General features: G+C 38.9%; 2 protein-coding genes across 10 annotated transcripts; one reads left to right on the top strand and one right to left on the bottom strand.

Annotated features, from left to right (window-relative positions):
* Positions 1–1,328: 1,328 nt before the first annotated feature.
* Positions 1,329–11,172, bottom strand: dhodh (dihydroorotate dehydrogenase). Its single transcript, XM_040128277.1, has 9 exons — positions 11,083–11,172; positions 9,927–10,139; positions 9,618–9,817; positions 7,553–7,635; positions 6,876–7,063; positions 4,703–4,816; positions 3,477–3,630; positions 3,195–3,354; positions 1,329–2,313 (listed from the first exon to the last, which is right to left on the bottom strand). Exons 1-9 carry the CDS (start codon positions 11,098–11,100, stop codon positions 2,157–2,159), a joined length of 1,287 nt encoding a protein of 428 aa, XP_039984211.1. The 5' UTR covers positions 11,101–11,172; the 3' UTR covers positions 1,329–2,156.
* pkd1l3 (polycystic kidney disease 1-like 3) lies at positions 10,604–25,830 on the top strand. Of its 9 annotated transcripts, XM_040128217.1 has the most exons (24): positions 10,975–11,303; positions 11,773–11,969; positions 13,078–13,185; positions 13,333–13,358; positions 13,449–13,482; positions 13,628–13,689; positions 13,822–13,884; positions 14,010–14,168; positions 14,275–14,387; positions 14,525–14,648; positions 14,736–14,858; positions 16,114–16,333; positions 16,668–16,849; positions 16,971–17,201; positions 17,378–17,479; positions 18,038–18,216; positions 19,155–19,301; positions 19,407–19,609; positions 21,265–21,452; positions 21,692–21,824; positions 22,812–23,007; positions 23,143–23,365; positions 23,633–23,717; positions 24,558–25,830. In XM_040128217.1, exons 2-24 carry the CDS (start codon positions 11,864–11,866, stop codon positions 24,602–24,604), a joined length of 3,054 nt encoding a protein of 1,017 aa, XP_039984151.1. In that variant the 5' UTR covers positions 10,975–11,303; positions 11,773–11,863; the 3' UTR covers positions 24,605–25,830. The 9 variants fall into 9 exon arrangements, with proteins under 9 accessions (XP_039984141.1, XP_039984151.1, XP_039984131.1 ...); XM_040128207.1 differs by lacking the exon at positions 10,975–11,303 and adding an exon at positions 10,604–10,716 and having other exon boundaries at positions 23,633–25,830; XM_040128197.1 differs by having other exon boundaries at positions 10,975–11,265; positions 23,633–25,830.
* Positions 25,831–26,127: the final 297 nt, after the last annotated feature.

The following is a 26,127-nucleotide window of genomic DNA, read 5'->3' as shown; positions in this document are numbered from 1 at the left end:
CTGGCTATGTCTAATGGCCGCTGTCTATTCTAGGATTAGCAGGCTGTGTTGTGATATGCTAGGAAGGCATCACAATGTGTCAATGAGGGAGGAAAAACATAGCAAAGTCATCTTAGTTCTTTCAAAACTGAAAATTCCTTAAATCCACAGAAGTACACTCGTGTTTGCTGCTGCTACAGATGATTGGGAAGTATCAGTTGACTACACTCTGATCAGGCAGAAGGTGTTTCTCTTCAGAAGGACTGTGGAAAATGATTTCTGTAATTGTTAAAATAAAAACTACTTCAGATCGTCCCACAGTGTAATCTTTTTTATTTTTTATTGTACCTTAAAGCATATTTTCCAGTCTATGTGAATGACTCTTCTTATCATTTCCCCGTGTTCTCCAAACACACAAGAACAGAACTGGGTTCACTGAAATCTAAGGACGGTACATTGTAAAGTTCATATTCAAAAAGGGTACGTCATTTCATCCCTCCTCTCACAGAACATATTGCATTCCAAAGCTGTTTAGTTTTTATAACAGTAAAACAGAGACAAAGTATGCATAACATGAATGTAATCTCTCCAAAGGTACATGTTTCTTTCATCATTGCTTCAATGTCTTTTGGTGCAGGAAAAAGAAGATGGTTTCAAATACCCAACTTGACCTGAACAACTGCAAAATTTAGTGATGCATTTGCTTTGAAAGTTGTCTTTTTGATAGACTCATCAACACATCTTGTAAAATCTGATGGAATGATCTCACAGGATCATCCAATAATGCAAAATAACAACAAAGGGATGATGAATATGTTGTGAAAGGAAATTCAAAAAGTCTCGCTCTGAGGAGCATTAAAGTGTTGAGTAAATTTTATGCTAATCTGACAAACGGATTTTGAGGTTTGTCAATGTACAAGTGAAAATGTTGGTCTGAAAGTGGCAATATAGTAGTATGATTCATCCGCTGGGGTCCACCAATAACCTCAGCAGATTTGATGACTCTCCAGTCTTCAATTTTTTGTCACTTTCAGTGATAATTTTAAGTCATAATTTAATATCATTAGGACTCAGATTAACAAGAATTCTATAAAGGCCATAATTGATTTTTTTTTAAAATCAGTCATGCTTTAACAGTAGTTTGACTCCAGCTGTGGATCTCCCAAACTGGAACAAATATCTTTTATATACAGTATAACGAGTCATCAGCTAAATTAGGTAGCTTTCTAAAATGTCAGCTTGAGATGGCGAAAAAGTGAAAATATCAAAAATGTCAAAATACAAATTATTTAATGTGTAATCTGCCAATGGCACATTAAAAACCAAAGCGCTCTAAGTGGGAAATCTACTGTAAACCAGTTGTCAGGGATGAGACTTTTTTCTGCATAACTTTGTCTGTTGACAAGTCTTTCCTGTTGGAGCTTTAATTAAGTCTGACGTTCAAAAGATGAAACAGAGAGCTCACAAACACTTGCCATGACCAGCCCTTTATCACAGCACTTAAAGCAAAATAAATACTTTGATCCTAAACTCAAATAACATTTGAGCTGTGCAGTACCGTCTTTAATATGTCTTTCACTCTACCATTCATTTATGAATAATAATATCTGTTTTTAGATTGACAGCAAATAATTCAATGTCAGCACTTGAATGTATATTTTAAAACTTCTGTAATAGATAATCCCTAAAATGGAGGACAACAAAAAGGTTCTGCTATTTTATCATTGTATCATCATGTCAGATTATTTTCTTTACACACAAGAAAATCATTGGTATCCATTTTCAACAATTAGTGTGTTTGGGGGAAAAAAAGTCTTTGAAAAACTCAAGCACTTAGGTCTCAGTGTGCACTTGAGAAATACTAACTGCTGTTACACTGTAACAAAAGGATGAATGTCTTAAATAAAAGTTACAAACCGAACTCAGCTTCTCAGTACTGCAGATGCACCATCAAAGATTTACCATCATTCACTTTATAATTTTCAAGTAAAGGTATAGCTGAGATTTGATGCGTTTACTGTTTGCACTCCTCACCACCAATACTGAAAATACAGTTTAAAGAACAAGCCAGTTCGGCACTAGTTGTATCTGCCACCCTGTGTATCAAGATCAAAGGATGGACCATCACAAATACTCAGCATTCGTCTCAGTTCGGCAAAAGTTGACAATCATGTTGCCTAGTTGGGAGAGATGGCAGCTACAGGTGCTGCTAAGCCCTGAGCATCTGCGTTAACATTTACCATCTCTTTCAGCAAGCCGTGCTTATGAGTCATCCGATCTGCTCCTCTGTGGTCTGCTCCAACTGCCTCAGATATGCTGCTGAAGCCTTGATCTCTGTGGAAATAGATAAAGTATCGAATCAGAAATATTTGTGATGAGAATCAGAGCTTGAGAGACAAAGCACTTGATGAACACGAGGAATCTTATGAAAAACTACTGCTGTAAGTCCTCGAGAAACATGCTGAATGAAATGACTTGACGTGACTGTCAAATACATTGTGGCGTTGCATTAGCATTGCTGCCAAATACTACTATATGAAGTAAGCTGATGCTAAAATTGAGGAGTGAAAACTTTTTAGCCATTAATTCGAGTTTATTAGTTCTTATTTCTGTAGCTTTTCCCATAATTTCTATCAGTTTCTATCAGACATTGTGCTCATCAAAGTAATGGCTGAGAATTGGAAAAAACGGCAACATTACTAAAAAGAAACATGATCATAGAGTTTGTACAAGCGAACAGTTTAGCCAAACTATATAAACCACTTTATTTGGAGGCAAAACACAAAGTTTGATGTGATGTCAAACTTCAAAAGACATTGTAAACTGTGATCCGTGACAGTTTAGGTATTAATTTTACAAGTGACATTTTGTAAGTCATCATTTTCGCTTCCAGGTGAGTTTAGTAAACTCACTAAATTTTTTTAAATTAAAAATGACTGCCGGTGTTTCTTGCCCTGTCAGACCTTTTAGAAATATATGGCTGGGTACCCAAATCTCAGTAATTAATTTGTTGAATAAAATGTTATTTCTAATAGAAATGATGGCCTAGAAAATAATAAATAAGATCCAATTTGTGATAAACTAGAAATACCTCTACTTGCTAAGAGGAAAAACTGAAAAAAAATCTTAAATCTTCCGCTTAAGGATTGTCCCTGACTTTTGGTGTTTCCCTTTCTGGTACTTTATGGTTATTTTCTATTCACAGTCATACTCACTTAAGAAGTTGTTCCAGTTCTCGCTTTATCTTTGTCACTACAGGTGGACCCTGATAGGTCAAAGCAGTGTAGAGCTGAACCAGTGAAGCACCAGCACGGATCTTATCCATAGCATCCTGCCCACTGGCCACACCACCGATTCCCACAATTGGTACTTTTCCTGCAATAACGTTAACACGCTCTACTTTATATGTACTTCCCAAAAATCTTTTGGCATTTTTGCTTGATGCTGAGGAGATGAGAAATTGACAGAGAACTTTAAATAATACAATTAAATAATACCTTTGGTGAGGCTGTACATCTCTCTAACGGCGCTAGTAGAGAGGTCTTTGAGAGGCTGGCCACTTAGCCCACCAACCTCAGACTTATGTGGATCCTGAAGCGTCTCTGGCCTGGACACCGTGGTGTTCGACACCATTAAACCGTCCACTCCCAGCTGCAAACACAGACAATATACAGAGGTGTAGCTGCATCTACAGGAGCAGAACTGATTTATGTGGCTCACTATGAGTAAAGGCCATTTGACTTTCACAGACCTCTAATGTGAAGTGTACTGTGACAAAGAGAGTTACAGAGCGCTGTTAAAATATTTGCTTGCTTTTCCCTCCTTAATGTCTCTTCCATTAGGGTTAGTCTCCTCTTCGCTTCGATGAGCACAAAAACACTGCTCTGGATTCACTGGAACCCACTGAAGTAGCGGTGAGGTTAGCAAAACAGAGTTGAAGAAAGGAGCCGAGCCTTTTAAATTAATTTGTTGAGCAACATATTTTAAACAGTGTTCTGATGAGGTTGAAAACAAGCCTGTTTTAAAATTAGTACCGCAGTAAAAACGGTCAGCTGACACATCAAGCAGATTTCCATACTTGTGCCTTTAATAATCACGTCGAAAAGCCCAACAGCAACCTTAACCCAAAAACCTATAACCTTATATTTGATCACTAAATAACTACAGGCCTCACTCTAGCATGTATAGGATTCTTTATTTACCTAAACTAAAATGCAAAGTTAGAAACCTGCTGAAGCGAGACAAAGACAAAAAAAAGACAAAACTACAGCAACAGCGATATTAGTTAACAGTTGTTATCATTTCAAAGGTTCTTTTTAAAAAGCCTTTTAGTAATGTTAACCCAAAGATTTCTTTTTTCCATCTCTAATATGCTGTTTGTTTTGTATTCTTTTTTTATCTTACCTTATTGTTTATTCAGTGTATTCTATTCAATTTCATTCTCTGCAATTTTTTTCTTTTTTTGCCTTCTAGACATGTTGTAACTTTGTTTAGAAAGACTAAGTTTATAAGTTTATTATTATCTTTTTATTACTAAGAGGGAGACTTTAATGATTAAAACTGAAATTGAACTGTTTTGTAGAGTCACATGTAAGTGGCCAGCAATACAACTGCCATTCAAGCAAGAAGGCAGCTGCATCCTTGCAAAGGGTGTGTGTGTGTGTGTGTGTGTGTGTGTGTGTGTGACATGGAAATCGAATGACTATAACAAATAACTTCCAACCTCAGTGACAACATCAGCGATATCTTGTTTGTCCTGCGCAGTGAGGTCAGGAGCAATCTTCACCAGGACCGGAGGTTTGTGTTCTCCCTGCAGGGCATCACGCTCCTTCAGCACCTGAGCAGATTGTATGAGAATGTGTGCATACGAGGTGAAAAGAGAGCTGCGGCTATTGGAAACTAGGCAGAAGGTCTGTGTACTGCGCTGTAAGATCTGAAGCCTTGGGAATGGGAAGGATTAAAAGTTCAGCTGTCACTTCATTTGAACAGACAGATGATGCACTCAACCACAAAAATACATAATAGTTACTGCATTTTAAAGAGCAACTTAACACCACGTTTAATCATAAGCACAACCCCTTCACAAATTTTAAAAAGGTTTTCAAATCCTGAAAGCACCTAGGGATGGGGTTTGATAGCATTTTATCCAATCTCAATCAAGTTCCAAATCCGCTTATTGAATGTGAATCCTTTCAAATCCTCTATTCAATCTTCGTAGCTAGTTTGTTTGGACGGGAATTAACAAAAAAATGTCCCGTTTTTATTTCACTCAGTATTATACCTAAAGCAATTACACTGTGCTGAAAGGGTGTGGGGCTTTCATCAAACATCTCGTCTGCTCTATGACCTTCATTAACCCTGTCCTGAGTCATTTTTCCTTTTACTGCCAGAGAAAAAGGCATTTGCTCCTCACTGGGGGGCGTTGCAAGAGCTGCAGAAGCAGTGGAAGCTAAAGAAAAAACACCACAGTGGAAATAATATGAATTCTACTTTATCACTGAAGCTATGCACTCATCCTTCTCAAGTTATCAAAAATACCACAAGTTCTTACTTTAACATGGTTGACGGTAGATAAATACTTTAACAAGAGACTTGTTCTTCCTTTAAATCTTACATTTTGCAGTTTCATCGACTTTGGTGAACAGTATCCACACTTTGTAACATTCAAGGCAGAACTTCAAGTTCAGTGAGTCTTGCTAACAACTGTGATGCTGCAGTTGCATACGGTGACTCCCGGCTCTCTAGCCAGACATGTCTGAACTGCTAGCTTAGCATAGCAAGGTTTTACAGAGGGTCCTGAGTGATTGGTAAGGAGGATATAACTTTGTGCCAAACACTTTAATGCTGATCAACACTGTAAGCTACTCGTTTACTAGTAGTGGTGGTGGTACGTCTACTACTGTAATCAGTCATCAAATACAACTCTCAGCAGCACCTTCCTCATCTTTTCATGTGTTTGCAAAAGAACTCGATACTTCTCACACTGAGGGGTGCGTGGGGAACAAATGGGATGCTGCCTTGTAATTCAAGGGTGTGGTCTACGTGGCAGAAATAATTTCTTGGCAGTCTTTTCAATCTTTTTTTCCGCAGATCGTTTTGGATCTGCAGGTGAGTACTACTGGATTTTCCGTGGATAAAAAGGTACAAACTAATATTGTTGAGAATACTACAGGGTGGCACCACAATGGAGGTGCAACAATAAACTAATTAATTGACTTGTTAATCACCAGAAAAGAAACTGGCATCTATTTTGATAATCAATAAACTGTTGTAGTTCATCTTTCAAGCAAAAATGCTAAACATTTAGTGGTTGCTTTGTTGGTTTTCTTTGTCATTCAAGACAGCAAAATGAACAATTTTTGGGTTTTGGACTGTTAGTCAAAGAAAACAATTTGAAAGCAGAAAGCATGTTTGATAAAATAATAATAATAAAAAATAATCGCTATTTGCCCCCCCCTTAGATAATGATCAACTGAACTACAATGAAGTGACTGGACACTTTTTTCGCTCTTGTTAGGGTTTTCTAAGGAGTTTGTTTCCTTTTTTCACAAGGGGCAGGGACTGACTGCTCTAATTTGGCTCCATAATTTTGGCAAATGTTATGTTTCGTTAATATGGTATTTTATGTCTTGTTCTAACTGTATAACATAATTTGGTGTGTGATTGATTGTTGTTTATTAGGCTGCCTCTTTTTTTCTCCTTGAAGTTATTTAAGAAATTTTTAGAATCTACTGTATGTGACGATGATTTTCTTTCACTTGTGATATAAAATGTAAGTTCAATTACTTTTGAGGGGGACAGGCTGAGCAATAATACCAAATAATGCATTTTTGTTCATATTTTTGTCACTGTTGGGTCCCAAACCAGTAAGTTAAAGAACATTCAGACAGGCCTACCGTATATAGGAGCTCGTGGAGCTCAGCCTTCCCCTGCAGATCCCGGAGACCCGGCGTATTAGGACTGCTGACGTTGACCACCAGGTAGTCAGCCAGCGGGCCCAGCACTCTCACCCCCTCCAAGTAATCTGCCCCTGCGTCCTGGGACAACTTGTTCTTCCCCAGGTTGATGCCCAGGGGAAGGCCAGCTATAAACAGAGACACACGCATGTATGCAAAAACACACAAACAGGAAAGTTTAGACACGTAAAAACACAAGTTGCATCATCAGACATATGACTCAGCTGGGGCAGAGGCTGCTCATGTGCTGAATGGGCTGTAAGCAGGTGTGGATCATGCACAATGGAACGGGAGACAAGGACAGGTCAAGATCATTAAAATAGAACACAACAGAATAGCGTATTCAACAACAAAACCAAATTAGTGCTTGGCTTCCTCATCACAAACTAACTGACTAGCAAAATAATAAATGCACACACGACAAAACATGGCAGATTTATGCAGTATGTGAGTTCTTTTGGTAATAAAAATGTAAACAATTTAAATTTATGGAAAGAAAACAGAAAAAAAACAGGCTGAAGTTTTAAAAAAATTGTACCAGGTATTTTTTCAGCTGGGTCAGTGATGCACTTCACATTTATAGTAGTTTCCATAGAATATACGGAGTGCCTGCTAACCTTTTCTTTTCCCTTGCTGCATTTCTTCCCTGGCCTTCAGCCTCTGCTGCGCTTCTGCTAAACCACAGCTGTTGAATCCATATCTAGACAGACACACACACACACACACACACACACACACACAGTACAACTTGTTAAAATGTATAATAATAATAATAATTATCCTACACACTTTGTAAACAACATCAAGTGCACCAAATACTAAAACTTTAATATAAAACTTTCTTTAGAATATGGAATCATTCTAATCCCATTGTTTTGCATCCACTGACAAAGCTTTTAATTCACTGGTGAATGTCCGTTGCAACATCTCATGAAGATAAATTACCATAAATTACCAATTTCACTGGGTATAATGACAGAGAGAAACATCATCAGAAAAGAGCTCGTAAAGAAAGATTTCCTTCATTTAGCTTATTTAATTCAGTGTTATAAATTAAAAAAAGCATAGAAAATGAGATAAACCTTTGAACTCCTTTTCTCAGCTTTGTAAATGTAAACCCTGTAGTAGCAAACCTGTAGGAGGCATAATTTCTTTAATAAGACTGAGCACTGTGAAAAAGAACATTATCATTACTGTCTCTTGCTCTGTTTCAGTTTTTAACATTAACTAAGACTAATGTGACTGCTTTCCTGTTAAGTGAACATAAAACATAAAAGTGGAGTGATTAGTTACAATGCATATAAAAAAAGATTTTAACAGACATGAATTGCAACCTTAAAGCTAACAGCTGACTACAGAGACTAGAGCTGATTTTAAGTACTCAGCCTGATCTATGAAGCAGTACTTGGACTTGCACCCAGTTACCTTTCAGATCTCGGTACACCATATACACCCAGTCTACCACAGATATCAGAACGGCTCCCTCTATAGAGACCTTTCAGGCCAGATTTACAACTCAACTGCTTTCTTTGTCATGCAATATGTAACTTGCTGTTTGTTGTCATCGGCTTGTTTGCAGTATATTGGGTTTTATTAACATTTCTCCCAACGTTTTATCTCTACCTATTTTATTTTATTTTGTGTTTCTTATATTAACTTGTCAACTGTATTTATTTTTGGCGTTAGTTTTGCTGTTGTGTTTACTGCTTCCTGTTGTAAGTTTGTTGAGACACTCGTGTGATAATGGACTTTAATTAAACTTTGAATTTGACAGTTTAACCGAAATGTTAGCTTTCTTGACTGACGTGTTGCTTCACACTGTGTCGCACTACCTGCAATAAAGTTTTCATTGTAAGACAATGTTGCACTATTTTAATATGCAACATTATTTATACAAGGTAATATTTTAACACAATTTAAAAACAATAGAAGAAATAAGTAAAAAAAAAAAACAAAACAAAAAAAAAAAAAATCACATTTTCAATTTAAAATGGAAAACATTTTTCCCATTTAACGTTAAAACACTGTGATACAATAGTCCTGCAATAAATCCTGCCTTCATGAAGGTTATAATGTTCCATTTTTTAAAATGGTTTTAGAGAAGTGTGTATTCAACTTTGAGATAATATTTAATGATGAGTTTGTGGTGCTGTTGAACTGTATCGCATTATACAGAGACGTGTCTCTGTCACTTATCCTACCCTCACTGATATCAACAGGGCGGAAAAAATAATAGAAATACCTGTCGGTATGACGCAATATAATTCAACACAAACTGAACATTAGAACCTTCATTGGATTGAATTTATTGAATTTATTGCAGGACTGTTGTATTAGATTGCATTAGTTTTAGCTAGGTGTACTTTATACAGCGTCAGTTGGCTCAGCTGGCAGTTTATTAGGTTTACCTACAACAGCCCTGCAAACGCCTCTCCGTATAACACAACACAATTCAATGGCAGCAGAAATTACAGTTTCAGAAATGGCCATAACGTTGAATCAAACCTCTCTGAAACAGTATAACCTCCTACCTTCACGAGGGTAGGATTCATATCAGGGCTGTTGTATAAGACTGCATTAGTTTTAGCTTGGTGCAACCTAATTAAATAGTAACTGAATACAAATCTTTTTTGTTCTTTACAGTTGAAGTACTGACAATAGTGCAGCTTTTCCAAACCTTACCTGTTAATAATGGCGTAATCTGTAGTGAGTCGAAACACCCGTGGTTTGGGGTTCCCCTCCTGAGGTTTGGGAGTGATTGTCCCCACTTCGACAAAGCCAAAACCCACTTTGTATAAGCCGTCTACGGCCTCCCCATGCTTGTCGAAGCCCGCTGCAATGCCAATAGGGTTTTTGAACTTTAATCCCAGGACGTTCACTTCCTATAGCGACATAACAAGGAACAGAACAAAGTCTTACAGAGTCTAGTCTTTATTCTGATGTAAAGGGAACGTGTCGGATCCACCGCAGACAGTGGGACGACATGCTTACCAATGATGCAGGGTCCCGGTAGCGGTTCAGAGGAACCAGACCCAGACCTATCATTTTCACTGCCAACACATGTGCCGTCTCGGCCCCCACAATCCTCTGCAGCAGGGGCATCAGCTGGTTGGCATAGAAACGCTCATCTCCAACCACAGTGAGGTAGGAGGCAAACAGAAGGCTACCTGAGCTGATGACCTTCACTGCGTCTTTTAACTGCTTCTGTTGACAAGACCATGAAAAATGAATACAGTTTTGTGCTGTCAGAGGAGCTACATCAGACATTGGTCACTGTGAATATACTGGTAACAGTTTAATCAAAGCATTCATAATGTTTGCAACGACTCAATTTCCACAATAACCTGAGTTTGCATACAGTGTTTTGTTTAATAATCAGGCTAACATCCAGAAAGGATGTATGGTAGCGTACAGAAGAAAACAGACCGCATGGCCATTACGCATCACATTATGCAATTATTAACACCAATGGAACTGAGCCCTTGTTAACAGAATCAATTCCACCTGTGCTTTTCCTGTTATAACAACTCAAAATGTCTGCTGTGGAAAAACTCAATTGGGAGGTACACAAAACAACTGCAAAGAGAAACAAAACAACAACCACAAATGGACACAAGATGACCACAAAGAGACGAGATTACTACAGAGAGATACAATACGACCACAGAGACACAAAACGACTACACTTTCAATCTGGGGGTCTTACTCCTATATAGGAGCGGGGCCCTTTCCTTGTCTGTGTCCGGGGGCCCGTTGTCTCATGATCCTTACGTGATCTGAGGTAATGTTTGGGGGGGGGACAACAGCGACTTTAAGTTCTCAGTAACAGCTGAAAACTTAGCACGCTCCTAAACGCATCAACCCAAGCATCTGCCTCTGTGACTTTTTCCTAATATAACCGCCTCTGTTTTCAAAGGGAACGCAACGCTGGTGGCAAGGACACCACCACTGCCTTCAGTGTGTATCTGGGGTTCCATGCAAAGGCGCGGCGAAGCTAGGTTACAGCGCTTCCTGGTTCGGTGTCACTTTTAGGCGGAACAACCGAGCTCGCGAACAGGAACGCGGCTGTCACATCGAGTTTTCGTGGCGTCGTTTCAAATGATCTGATTCTGCGAGACAAGGAGTATTAGTCCGTGTCCGAAATTACCTTCAGATGTCCCGCCATGGACGCAGATCTGTCATCGCCCTACACTGAATGCCTTTCCGAACATGTTACACAAACACGTGCGGTCACTGCGTCCCCCCGCATCCTCTCGCGATATTTCCATCCTGCGCGTAGACGGCCGAGAAGATGCAGGGATCCAACTGAGTGAAGGCGTCTTCTCAAGGGGTAAATTGGAATGCAGAGAATATTGAGGGTGATTTAATGTGAGAATAAGATATTTATTTTTACCACTATAATACAGTCACGATAATAGTATACTGTATGTTTTTCATGTTAACGGCAAATAAAAAAAATGAAACCTGTCCTTGGTCAGTTGCAGATGAAAAGGTTCATCTTGTGTGACCTTTGGTGACACCGAGTGACTCCTTCACTTTGCATCTAGTTTGAGTGTCTGCGGGGATTTTCCTAATGTATTGAGAACGTATGCAGGGTTTTTCTGGAGAAAGCTCACTAATTTCCATGCGACAGACGGAAGTGACCTTGCTCAGTTGCTGTTGCAGCCGCAGTTCCTGCAGACCCATGTGCTTTAGCTCTGTACATCATAATAACCATGGACATGTTAGTCCGAACCTCTGTCTTTTTGTGGCTTTCAGCTGGATTTCTACCTTTACCTGAAAAATCTGAGGCCTGTCCCGGCAATGATTTCCCTGCCCGGTGTGATCTTGTTTTCAGAAATGTCTGTTTTGAGTTTGTTGAGGAACCGAAAACCTGGTCCGTTGCCAGGAGCAGCTGTGAACAGCGAGGAGGGGAGCTCCTGAAGGTGATGATCAGCCCGATCAAAACTCTCCTGAGGAACATCACCAGAGAGAGAAACACCAGCAACTTCACATGGTGGCTGGGGGAGGGGGTCCGAGGGGAACCCACCATACGTGAGAAAAACAGACACACAAACACAACATTTCTTTTGTTGGTGTATTATTGTTTTTTAAAATGTATTGTGTTTTTGGCTTGCGATCCTTACAATCAAGCAGTTTCTATTAAAGACCCCCTGCCACAGGCTTCACATGCAGAGGTTTTTTAATTCGATTTATCATCAGAGGCCTTGTGGATAAAGGTTATTCAATGTTTAAAAGAGAAAAGGGCGCACATTAGAAAAACCTGACTTTGTTATGGGCTGAATACAGCTGGATTAACATTTTTTTCATCTAACAAAGTAAGACAAACTTCTTAAATGTGTCAGTGTTTCATGTTGTCTTAATACAACAGTGTAAGAGCGTTGGCAGAAGAACAGTATAAAAATTAAGAGAATTATAATTTAAATCAAAATATTTTCTTTAACAACAATTAAACCATAGAAAATCAGTACTTGAGAGATTTAGAAATAAGAGAAATATGAGATATATGTTTTTTATTTCCTATCAAATAACTTCTAGTTTATCCAGACTACACTACGTAGGATGTTTACTGCATTACGAAATTATATTACATCTGAGACAACTTTCTTCAGTAAAAGTTTCATCTGATTTTGTTCACAGCTTCACTGTTGAGATGAGGTAAAAGCCGTCTGTATAAATTATAGTTATTCTGTGACGTGTTTACTAAACTAAAATGATTTATAGTGCTGAAAATTAGTCCATCATATGAAAATTAATGGACAACAATGCAGATTTTTGATAAATCAGGTCAAAGTATTTTATCAGACAAAATTAACAAAACACTCTCTGCTTTCAGCTTCTAAAATGTGACGATTTGCCGCATTTGTCATTTTTTATATTATTAGATTTTGTTTGTTGGTTTGATGAAAAGAGCAATTTGAAGACATTACTCAGGGCTCTGGGAACTTGTGATGGGCATTTTTCACTACTGTTTGACATTTTATAGGCTAAATTATCTGAAAAAGTAATTGACAGATTAATCAATAGTTTCAGCCCGAATGTTTTTTGTCGTCATCGAGTTTAGGGTAACGCGATCGTGGCTCAAAGCAATGTCCTAATGGCTTTTCTGTGTCTATGGTGCACACGCTTCTTTCCAAAACAGACATTGGTGACGTTTCAGAGTACAGCTGCACATATATGAAGCTGAATCCTCTTCAGCTCATCATAACATCCGAGTGCAACCAGCAACGAGGCTTCCTCTGCACCCACAGTACGTAACAACAGCTTCCTAATCCCGGCTTTAACTCCATCCTTCCTTCCTTTCTTCTCTTGCATTCATAACGACTGAGTGATGTTTATATGTTTCACTTTATATTCAATATGCAGTTTGTGTAAAAGCGTCATTCTTGTTTTAAAGAATTGCGGTCTTCGTCCAACACAAAGGTAAGAGATACATTGCACACCGTCAGTAAGAAGCCATATAGACATCCAGGCTGAATTTCCATGTTTGTTTTGTTCATGTTTTCTTTGCAGAATACAATAGTGGCCAGTCATGCAAGCAGATCTCGTAAGTTAGACCGAAACATTATGTGTATCATCAGTTCAACCAACAATGAACGTGAAGAACAACAGTCATAAAACTGAATTTGTGTACCTTCCTCTCTGTCTTTCTCTACTTCTCGAACACATAAACACACACACTTTGATTTTAGGACTCAGAAGGAATGTAGATGCCATGGGTTCATCTGTCACAGACATTAACAAACTTCTCCTGGTGAGAGATGCCTAGTTAATTTTTACATACAGACTGTTTGACCTATGAATCATGAAGACCACTGAATAGTACAGTAAAAGGCCTTTTGTTAATTATACCTCAGAGTTTACATGCGCTGTTTTTCTGAGACAGGAAGCAGATAAAGAACTTAAGCGAATGGAAACGACAGGAGGGGAGCCGACAAATTACAACAGGGTGGGCAGCTTCGCTTTGGAAAGCCTATGGAAACTATTGCATCATTGTCACCACAATACTCACCTCTTTTTATGCTGAGCGTATGTCCTGCTGCGTGAAATGTTGTCTGGTTTTCCCTTTCCCAGTACAAATTCATTCAGTACTTGTTGGAGGGCACCAAAAAACTAACTCCGGAGTTTGCTTTGAGCCACAATGACACCATCAGTCACATCATCAGCTGTGGCAACGGCATCCTCCTGCTCTCAAAGAAAAAATGTGACATCCAGACTAACCCAAACCCTACAGTGAGTTCAACAGAATGTGTGACTGTGGCTCACAGGCAATCATACGCATTTGGTCGTCATTGTGTCTCTTACAGCCAGGTGGTGTTGCACTTTTTTCCCCCTCCAGTCTTTGTTTGAGGACGTTTTTGAGATCTTCCGGACAATCTCTTTGCTGTTGGGTTCAGTAACCACACAGAAATTAGTCATCAGGCACGGAACAGGCACCATCTATCAGAGCAAGTTGGTATTTTCTTTCAGAATATCACTCACCTGATGTATATCCCACTATAACTGTAACTTTGTTTGTTTTTTTTGCCTTTAAATTATTAAAAACTGTTATATAATATATTCAGATTTTTCCATGTCCCACCCCTCAGTCACAAACCTGCTGACCTTGGCAATGCAGTGCTGGGTTCAGAGATAGATGGTGAGTTCATTAAACTCCCCTCATACTCAGCACTTCAGGCCCAGCTTGGAGAGCACAGCAAAATCTTGGCTCAGGTCTGTGTGTGTTATCGTCATGCGCATGTGCGTTTGTATCTTTGTCATCATCCACGGCCTTTTTAACACAGCTTTTCTCCTTCTTAGATGGCTACATTCTCCAGGAATCCCCATCCCTCCAGTGACAACATCTCAGGAACTCTTTGCAGCCTCTTACTCAGCAGTGGAGTCTCAGACATTAAGCTGGCAAACCTGACAGAGATGATAGAGGTACAACCAACGGGAGGATTTGGGTATTGTGTCATTTGAACTAAAGTTCAAAAATTTTTTGAAGGTAGGTAGCCAGCAAACGCAAAGAAAAAGTGACATTTGTTACAATTCGACATTACAGTGCCTCCCGTGGGGGCGGTCAGTGCTTTTTTTTGTTGTTGAAAATGGCAGAGGTGAGATTGACATGTTACGAAAGCCAGTGTTATTAGAAAGGTCGATCAGAGTGCCTACAGTCAAGCTGGCAGGTGATAAGAAGCCGCTCGTGACACCTTGTTTATCAGAGCACTTAGCACAGTACTGTGTATACCCTTCCTAGCTCAAACAGTGGAATTAGCACAAAAAAAAACCAGAAAAGCACCACAAAAAAACCCCCACAAGAATAGTTCGTTCCAAATTCCAGAGGAAAAGTGGTAAATATACTACTACTACTACACTAAGAATTTTTTTTAATTGTTATTGATGTCATGCATTTCAGTTATTGTTGTCATGCATTTAAATATGCCCAGTCTACACTGGCTTGATGACACTACACAGTGAAGTCCAAAAATTAAGAATACCAATTCATGCAGTTTACATAGTCAGATTTTCAAGACTTCATATCTACAACAAAATTATGTATATTACTAATAAAGTAAATGTTATTGTAACCTCCTAGATATATCAAAGTCAAGATGAATAAAATATAATAAACAAATAGTGTATATTGCCTTCGTTTCACCAACTTCTTTTCAACTTTTGAGACAAAGTTAGCAGAAACATCTGTGTTAAATCACCATTTCAGTTTCTCATCATCTATACACTTGAATGTTTGTTTTCCTTTTCTTTTCTTTTGGAGTCTTTAAATGAAAAATTGACTCTCTTATGTCACCCCATAGGAAGAAAATGAAACTCACTTTCCACTTAACCTCACAAAGATCACACAATTTATTTTCATCCTGAATATGGAAACATACAGATCTTTGGCTTCTAGATAAACATAATGTAACATATGAATGGCTATAATTTAGGCTGTAGTTTAGCCTAATATGTATATATTAAAATGAAGAAGAAGAAATAATGGTTCCTACTGGGAGGCTCAATTTAGAGTTAGAAAGTCATGTTAGTATTTTGAGCCATACGAAATAATTCCTTGCCAGTTCCCTGTTCTACATGCTTCATATTCTCATTTTAAAGCCTGTTGTTGAACACACAAACACCTGTCTGATGTTCTTGGTTTGTATCAGGACACTATGATTGCTCGCCCTGGTTTCTCCAGATCTTTATGCCTCGTCCAACTGCTTCAGCACTGATGAGTAGTACCGCTGCGTTGGAGCAAAACGCAAAAGCGCTGGCCACAATCAACGTCTCAGACCCCAATGTGACCGTCGTCTTCAGCGTGGAGCCCAGTGCCAATGTGTCACTGATTCTCACCTTGTCTCAAGGGTCACCTCCTACATCTACATATTCCAACAACACAACCATCTTGAGCCCGGCAGGTAAAATCATCACTATATGCGGGTGTTGATCTACTACTGCGTACCCTGACCTCTGATTTTTCTTTTGCTTTTGCTACTTGAGTTTAACATTCATGAGTGAACTCACGTGTCTGTTAAATTCCTCTGTATCTGTAGCAGTCGAATAATCGAGGTTGGCACTAAAAACAACAAAAAACAGCAAAAGACACACTCATTTAGTATTATTTCTTTTTTTTTTTAATGTATGTGCTCCCTGTTCTCTCATGTTTTAATATATCAAATTGACAAATAGTTTTAAGTTTCATTCAACTGGTTCTTGGACTGTGAACTCATATTTAGCTGCTTTTTGCTACAGGAGGCTATTGCTGGATGATAACCCCAGAGATGTTACATCAGACTCCTGGAGTCTGGTATGTTGACACCAGACTCTTTAATTCCACATGGGAGCCAGGCCTGACACTGAATGTCACTTCTTTTATGATAAAGTGCCTTTACTGGCACATAGAAAAGGAGAAATGGAGTACAGATGGCTGCCAGGTGAGTTTCCACCTGCATAACGTCTGCTAAACTTGGCTGTATTGCTTTGGCTCTTGATGTACAGTAATTTTCTAGTTGCACCAGCTGCATATCAGACAGTTATGTGCTGTCGTTGTGTAAGGTGGGAGAGAAAAGCACTCCAGACCGTACACACTGCCTGTGTAACCACCTCACTCTGTTTGGGAGCTCCTTTTTTGTGATGCCAAACTACGTGGACATATCTCGTACAACAACGTTGTTTGCCACTGTGTCTGAGAACTATGTGGTGCTGGCGCTGCTGTGCACTTTCTATGGCCTCTACCTTGTCACTCTGCTGTGGGCCTGCTATGCTGACCGCAGGTCATGCTCTAAGGTCAGTCTCTCCGGACAATTCGTAATGTCCTACTTAATTTCCTTTTTTTTTTTAAAAATGGTGGATATTTTGTTTGGAAACCAAACTCTTCATATTGATTCCGATGCCCAAAATAAAGCAATGTCTGCCAACACATTCGTATTTACACCCCACAATGTTTTATTTTGGACTATCAGAGGAAGATGACTCTGCTGGAGGACACCCACCCAGGTGCTCAGTACAATTACTTAATGAGTGTCCAAACTGGCCATCGAAAGAATGCTGGGACTAGTGCCATTGTAAGAGTCTTCTTTCATTTACAGAATTATGATTTATTTCTTTTTTATTTCTTTTTTGAAATAGTTCATAGTATAATCCCTTCACTGAGGGTACCATACATCTTGGTTTATAGACCGAACTGCATGTTTAAGCCTGTTTAATCCAAATTTTGTATACTTCAGATTAATGTTTTTTCCCCACCTTTCAGACAGCCAATGGATTCAGTTCAAGTTACAGAATGAATATAGTTCATGCTGAACATTCATGATGTTAAAAATATGGATTATTGAAAAAAAAACTTTGCTCATGGAAAGCCCCACATTTGAGTTTCATAGGGATTCACTGAATAGCACTGCATACACATTCTACATTATACTACAAACTAACTGCAAGATCATGCAATGATGTTTGATGGTTTGCATTAGAGGATGGTTGGCAGTTATGTCAGGTATACACAGTTTGTAGTGAATGGGCCAAACTAGTAACAAACACCAGTGTGGTCCCTTACACAATCTTGGTGCAGGTCACTGATGTGTGAACCCAGCGCTGTTACATCAGTACGTTTTGCTATCCTGTAGGTCACGGTGAAGCTGACTGGCTCGGAGGGAGAGAGTGAAAGACACACCCTCACAGATCCTGTTAAACCTGTTTTTGAGAGAGGAGCTGTGGATATGTTCCTATTGGCCACACCCTTCCCACTGGGCGAAGTACGAAGCCTCAGGCTGCAGCACGACAACTCTGGAGGACACCCGTCATGGTACTAGAGGCTGAGACTTATCAAACTTTGAGTGCAGCTATTACATTTAGTACAACACCATCTCATAAAAATTTAACTTTTTTTCTTTCGGATACATAGAAATTCTAATTTCCCAACGTTGTTCGTGGCAGCTATCTTAAGATTGCATAATTGGTTTTAAAACAAGTATGAATGCAGTTTGATCGCAGCTTTATGACATTTTTAGGATGTACCTTGAAGTGATACTTACATAGTTGTGTGTTTTTAATGCTGGGATTGATTCAGCCCTGCACTGAACATCTGAATAACTGGCGAGAGTCAGTGTAATCATTTAAACAGGGTTGTTAGAGCTGTGCACAGGTAGTGTTTATTGGCTCTCTGTAGAGCAGCTTGCTGGCTTCTTCACAGTAACACTTTCAAATTTCAGGTCTGCAACATCATTTAGCAGTACCTCGTTATGACTTCTCATTAAATACCACTCTGCGCATACTGTACACATGCATAAACACACACTTACCTGGAGAATAGATCTGGGCTATAGTGTAATATACTGTAGAAATAAGATTGGTAATAAAGAAAAACACAAAATCCTTTGGGCAATATACAGCACTTTAGTGTTTCCAATAAGATTACTATGACTCATGTAGCATCAGAGTTTGATGCTGTCTTTACTCTTGATATGGTAAATATATCATGGTTTGTTTCATAACCTTTTTCTCATCTTTTAATATTGGCCTTGGCTGTAGGCAAGAAACCTATGCATAGATAGGTGGTAAATGGAAACACAACATAGACTGTATAATATGAATTCTCTCCTTATGCTGCCATTCGATCCTCGCAGGTTGCAAGCTTTCCCATTGTAGCTGAAATATTATCTAATATTTGCATTTCTGACATAAAATTACCCATATGGTAGATGTATAATCCTTTTTTGTGTTATGAATTCCCCTTATAAAAAGGTATATAAACAAGGTGACCATACAAGACCTCCAAACGCAACACGTGTGGCACTTCCTTTGCGACTGCTGGCTGAGTGATGACCATGGAGATGGCATGACTAAGAAAACCTTCAATGCTGCAAAGAAAAACGAGATTGCCAGCTTCAGGTCGGAGTTTCTCCACTTAACACTGCTGAAATAGACCAACTCAGCTCTTGAGAAAGTCATGTTAATTGATTAATGTCATTATGGGTTTCTGTTTTTCTCTGTCAGGAATATTTTCCAGAGCAGAACATCGACTGGCTTCAGGGATGAACACATCTGGGTGTCCATAGTGGATCCTCCCTCACGTAGTCCGTTCACACGTGCCCAGAGGGTCTCTTGCTGCATGAGCCTGCTCCTCTGCACCATGGCCATCAATATCGCCTTCTGGAACATTCCTGTAGATGGGGACTCGTCGGTACTTTTTGCATTGGGTGAATTACATTTTTTTAGGTCTCAAAGTATTGAATGGAAGATCAAAAGTCTGAAGGCAATATGTGAGCTGGAGCAGAAGGTTTCATTTCAGAAGCAAGTTAATTAGCCGTCTGTTGATATTGTTGATATATTGTAATATCTGGTGCGCTTCTGCTTTCATGTGTGCGAGTGAAACATTTTCAACTAGAAAATGCGCTAATTAGAGCACAGACCTCTGCCAAGGCTAATGTCAAACAACATACACCAAACTTCAGAGGAAAAAAATTCAAATTCATAGTAAATTATCCGGATCTGCCCCAAAATTTAATAGGTTCCTCCCTGCCCCATCTCTCCACTGAGTTCGGTGCAAATTGGCTCTGTAATTTTTGTGTAATCCTGCTAAGAAATAAACACACAAACTGACACGGGTGATCACATAACCTCCTCGGATGAGATAACTATGGAGGCGTCAGTACAGCCTTGCAGCAGTAAATGAATAAAATGTGTGGGATGACAGAACAGAGCCACCTTTACAAAATTGTACATAATACTGAGCTTGTTTGTTGCTTTTCAGAGGTCATAGGGGTTGAAAAGGCATGCTAGTAGCACCACAAACCCTTTTCCAGCAGCGTGCAGAGTGTGTATACACGTGCGTGTATATAACCGGAAATGTCAGCCAGACTTCATAGAGACAAGCAGTTCATGCAGCTGGATTTTATCTCACAAACTCACTCATTCACATTCAGCTGAAGGCAGCTTTTTCCACAAGAGGGAGCTGTTTAGTCATTGTCAGGACAGCTCTGTGCAGCAGCAGTAAAACCTGCAGACGTACAGGTGTTGATTTAACCACCTGCAGGCAAAAGCAAGTAACAATTATAGTGAGTTAAACATGACACCACTTTCAGGCACCGTTACAGTTGCAGTTTTCTTTGTGTACCCGTGTTTGAGATTTTACATTTTACACCTGTTCCACCTATTAGAATTGTATTCTACGCATCTGCTATGTCACACTATTCTCTAGCAAAAATAAAAATTCAAAAAGACAATTCAGCATGTGACTTTAAAATACCAAGTGTAAATTTTTAAAGATTTTATGAAATAATTATTTCTTTTATTTTGTAAACATATATGAACCTGGCATTGGATTCTGTCTCTTACAAAACTGGTCGCAAGACAAGTGTTAATTGATTGTAAAAATTGTCACAACATTATATAAATTATTTTCAACAACTACAGGTTTTATGGTTAAAATATTCAATTCCCAACACAAAATCTGCCTATATTTCCAGTTTTCTCTAATTCTTTAACTCTTTTCTTTTTGTCTTTGCAACCTAAACCCCACTTTTTGCTACGGACAAATAAAATCTGGACTTCTTCCTCACAAGTGACACAGAGCTCTGTTAAAGCTCAGCACTGAGAAGAAAATATGCTGCACTTAACAAAATGCTTCGTACATTTTGTAATTGTCAAAATTACAGAAATGGTTACTTTCCTTGTCTGTAGATCTTTTTGTTTTTAAAAAAAGCACATGTATTATAGCTTTAATAGGTGAAACAGGTTAGAGTGCTACTGCGCAGCAGGTCCAAACCACTGGGTGTTGCAGCTGTGTTTTGGAGCCCGCTTTCAGTTGTTTCACATCAACAACCACTGTGTCCTTGTTTTTGCATCTGTCCAGGTTCATTGCGAATCACCTGGCAGGAAATCATGGTTGGGGTAGAGAGTGGTCTCCTCATGTTCCCAATCAACATCCTCATCGTCACCATCTTCCGAAGCATCCGACCTCGCATCATTTCAAAAACTCAAAAAGACAACTGTGAGGAGACCTTTGGCCCCCCCGCAGTTACCATAGCAACTATTCTGAAGGTGTGCGAGTGTGTTCAGCAATTTTTTTATGTGACTTTTTTTGTGCATTTCTCTGATGAATCATACTCACCTCATCACTGTCCTTGTAAGTATATGTTGCAGTTACTGTAAGTGCCCAGTGTGGCTTTGACTTATAATGAGCCTTTTTTACTATACAATATGTGCTCTTGCTTTTCTACGTATTTGATCAAATACGATATTGTACATGCATTTGTTTATTCATTGTGCATCCCTCCTAGGATACAGAGGATGTGATTTCTTTGGTGAGCAGAAGTCCAAGGAACAAGATGTCAGAGATGCACAGGCTGGAGTCCACCACTGACCTCTGCCCTGCCTTGGATAGGGTGCATGAGTTCATACAACTTATGCAAGGTAGTTTTTATTTTTATTTCTTTTCTTTTTTTTAAAAAAAAACAAACTTTTTTTTCCAGAAAAATAGCAAACATTGATTACCTTGTGTTAACCTGACTTGTTAAAAGAAAAAAAGGGTTTTCTGTACTGTCTGCACCGTACAATCAGGGTAAAAATCTAAACACGATAAGTTTGCATTTACATAAAAGAACCAGTAACCAGAGCAGCATTGTAGTGGATAAAATGTGGTTAATATGGGGCAAGTGGATGAACCAGAAAGTCAGGTCTTACTTGAGCTAAACAAGCTAAACAAGAAAAGAGGATTAGGGCAAAAATTAAACACAAAAACTGGGCAAAGATATATTCTGATGCAATAAAGGTTTAAAGGATAAGACTGGTGATATTGTATATTATTGTCAACACATCCCATGAAATGACCAAACCAACACAGCTTGCCTCCCCAGCCTTGATTCTCTCAGCCCTACACACATTAAGTTCTAGTTGAAAAAAAACAGGTCACAAACATATATATTTTTAAAAAAGGCTAAATCAATTCCTGTAACAGCTGGGCACTGTAGCTGTGAGCAGACGTTTGAACAGGAGTAAAAAGTGCATTTTTAGGGAGAATTTTCAGTTGAGGATTTGGTGCATTAGTGAGCATTTATTGTATGTGAGATCGACTTAAAATAAATTACAGTGGCCGTGTTCATTGTAATATAGGAACGTGTTTCTCAGTACAACAGTGTGGCTAATTGATGCGATGCTGGCAGTTAGAAAAATATAGAATATGGTCTTTTGACTCATAGCACACAACTGAAAATTATAAAGTTTTTGGCACATTATTTCCCTCACTCTGACCAGTCTAAGAGGCAACACTCTCCTGCTCTGTGTAGCAAAGGCAAGAACCCACCTTTTTTACTCAAAGAAAGAAACCTCAGGTCTTGGAATGGCCATGCTGTGCAGAGAAATGTAATTACATGCTCTTGCCTTTATGTAATCCCGTCGCAGGGGAGAGTGAGAGTGACCCCCACTGGGTGTACTGCAGCAAGTTCCTCCTAGCTGGTCTCTGTCACCTCCTGATGGGCCTGGATAAATTGGACGGAAAGAACTTCCCGAGTCCACACGAGTACCAGCGGGCCCTGAACATCACCAACTTGCTGGTCCGCAAGGCTGAGATGGTCTTCAGCAGCCACCTGGCCTACTGGTCAGCACTCCAGCCAACACACGCACGCAGAAACAAGAATGTTTATATAGCGCAGAAATATCACTGGTTTTACTGAACTGAAACACCTCGTGTGTCGTCCTCTTTTCTCTCATTCCTTCCCTCTCCTTGGCCCAGCCCACCTCCTGTGAAGAAGAAGAAGAAGAAAAGGTCGGGCGGCTGCCGGCTGCCCTGGTGGTGTGTGTTCTTGGGCTGGTTCCTGTTGCTGTCCATCAGTGGAGTGTCCACTTTCTTCACCCTGTTGTACGGCTTTCAGTACGGCAAGGAAAAGTCCATCAAGTGGGTCATGTCCCTGGGCCTCTCCCTCTTCCAGAGCATCTTTATACTGCAGCCTCTCAAGGTTGGAAAACTTAATCTGTATCAAACTGATCCTCTTAAAAAGACACTTTTTTTTTTTTTTTTTGAATTTTGGTCTAAAAACTGTATTGTATGTTTCCTGGCATGTCACTCCAGTCACTGGGATAATATGACTATGTTAAAGATAATTTGCTTTCTGTAAAATAATGCAATTTGTTTAAAAGATTTCTGTGTATTTTTTTTTTAATATTTCTGTGTATCAGGTGTACAACATTGATTGAGGGATTCCTGTGCTTTTCTTGGTTTACAGGTGATAGGCATTGCTGTGTTCTTTGCCCTGCTGTTGAAACCTGTAGCTGTGGAGGAGACTGAAGACACAGAGCAATTGCTATTAGGCAAGAAAAACATTATGCAGCTCACCTGTCACCAGAACAGGTTGGGGTGTAAAGGCTACTAGCTGTTGGTGAAGTATTGTAAATGCTGTGCTCAGAAATTTCATGTTTGCTTTTTATCAACAATGTTTTACGCATCATGTAAGAAGTCTGCAGCTCTTTTTCTTTTTCTTTAATTATGTCTGTAGTTATCTGTAAACAACTGTTTGCTACCACGTTAGCCATAACAACTCAAAAGATGATATTGCATTAGTGACGTGTTTTAGCTTTTTGTGCTGAAACCCATTTTTTTGCCACCAGTTGGCAAAAAAAATGCTTATAGAGGTCTAGAGACACTTTGAAAATCAAATCACATTGAATCCCTGAAGCTATATTTGCTTCAAAATAAAATACATATTTTTCGAGCTCTTCACTTCAAAAGGCTTTTATAAAAAATTTAATACAAAATTAATAATTCTGAAAAAAAATGGCAAAAAACATCTAAGAATAGAATAGCAGAATAATCTTTAAATAAACCTGAGATGCGTGAATGCAAGATTTGAAAAAAATAGCCTCTAAAATTTCATTTAACGCATAAATTGTTTAGTCCAAACTACTTATTCATAAAGCAGACAGAGGTATCCATTCCATCTGGTTTCAGGCTGACTGCAGAGAGCTCTTACGTAATGATGCATATGAAACAGTGAAACTATTTGCTTTGACAACTCTAAACTAGTGACCCTTTTAGTTTTTCTACTCCTCCAGAGTGACTTCTCTCTATTAAGTGTATCAGTGCATCATTCCTTCAGTTTAAGAGAAGTAAAGTACTGTGCATCTCACTGCACTGTCTTCTCCATTTAACAGAGCAACAAGACAAGTGTAGACGATACTGTGGCAGGGACAAACTATGAGGAGGCTGCATTTGGCGGGAGAAGCTGTCTTCCGCAACGGGCACTGCTTCGGTCCATGGCGCCGTCGCTTCTTAAACACTCTTTTGCACTTAGTGGAAGTTTTACTTTCTGAGTATAAAATTGCATAACACATTCTGGTGGTATGTATGTGTACAGCATTTTTACTGCCTCAGAAAAGTTTCTGAAATGGTGAGTCAGGGTAAATGTTAAACTTGCATGTCATAGTGTTGCGTTTTCCAAGTCATTTACAATCCTTGATGATGTCTGTACATGAAGAAAATTTCTGGCTGCTTATTTTAATAAGCTTTTGTTCATATGGACGATACACCGTTCATTTCTTGTCAACATACACAATTGGTAGAATCCATTTACAGCTTCAAGAAGCATTCGAGCAGGTGTAGACGTCAAAAACTGTAAAACCTATTGTGACCTCTTTGAGTTATTTTGAGGGTAAAAACTGTCTTCAATCCAGTAAACATAATCAACAAGTACTGGAATAGTAGCCCTGCAAAAATGATTGAATGTCCATACAGATATATTATATCAAAAGTCTTCATTAATTTGTTAATTTTACTTATGTAAATTTGGTTTTAAGGGGAGCATTTTATTTTTCCATTGTTATTCTTAATGATATTTCACCTCACCAAAAGGGGGAAAAACTGAATCCGTCTTGTTTTTTACTTGAAAATAATAAAACTTTACGATATTTATTGTTGGAAGAAATTATTTGCTATTCGCAACTTAGTGCTAATATTGGTATGGTCAGCATTCAAAGACAGTCATGCTAACAGCCACACCCTACTAGTGTCAACATGAGTAGTCATCACAGTTTATAATCATCAACTGTGCACCAACACGGACTTTCACTTTTAGAAGAGTGGGAAGGTACTTTTATGTAATTGCACTTATGGGAGCTAATGATTAATTGATCACTTATCATCATTTCAACTCCATCACTGTAATACATGCTGAAGGTGCATGTCATGACTTTTCATCATACATGCCTGCTTCTGTTTGATTCAGTCTTTCCTCCCTGTGAATGATTCATGTAACAGACCTAATTACATTCAGGTTTGTGCTCTTGGTTTGGGAATACACACAGGTCTGCAGATACTTTCATGTCCTGTCTTAGACCAACCTGTGCTTTTATTCGATCAGAAACGACTGATTTATTTATGGTTTTCATCTATTGATACTGTATGTATTGTATTGAGTGAGCCTGAATAAAGTGATACGAGCTGCAGACATAAAGTAGCTGAAAGTCTTTAGACCTGAAAACCAATAGCCAGGATATTTAAAATAGAATAAAAAATTACAGCATATCCACAATTTTCACATCTAAAGACTAACGCAACTTTCCATCACAACCTTGTACTAATTAAGACTTTTAAAAAACCTTATCAGACACCAAAGGCCATTATGACCAGCATGGGAAGGTCAAGGTAAAGATTTAGCGTTGCAAATTTTTGAACAGTTCGTAGAAAAGTGATTTTTCTATTTCGCCGCAGCTGTTTACTGACTGA

The sequence above is a fragment of the Xiphias gladius genome, chromosome 1 (genome assembly GCF_016859285.1).
Source record: "Xiphias gladius isolate SHS-SW01 ecotype Sanya breed wild chromosome 1, ASM1685928v1, whole genome shotgun sequence".
In the NCBI taxonomy this organism is placed as follows: domain Eukaryota; kingdom Metazoa; phylum Chordata; class Actinopteri; order Istiophoriformes; family Xiphiidae; genus Xiphias; species Xiphias gladius.
Note: the sequence above shows the minus strand (reverse complement) of the source record. Positions and strands in the feature narration are given on the sequence as shown.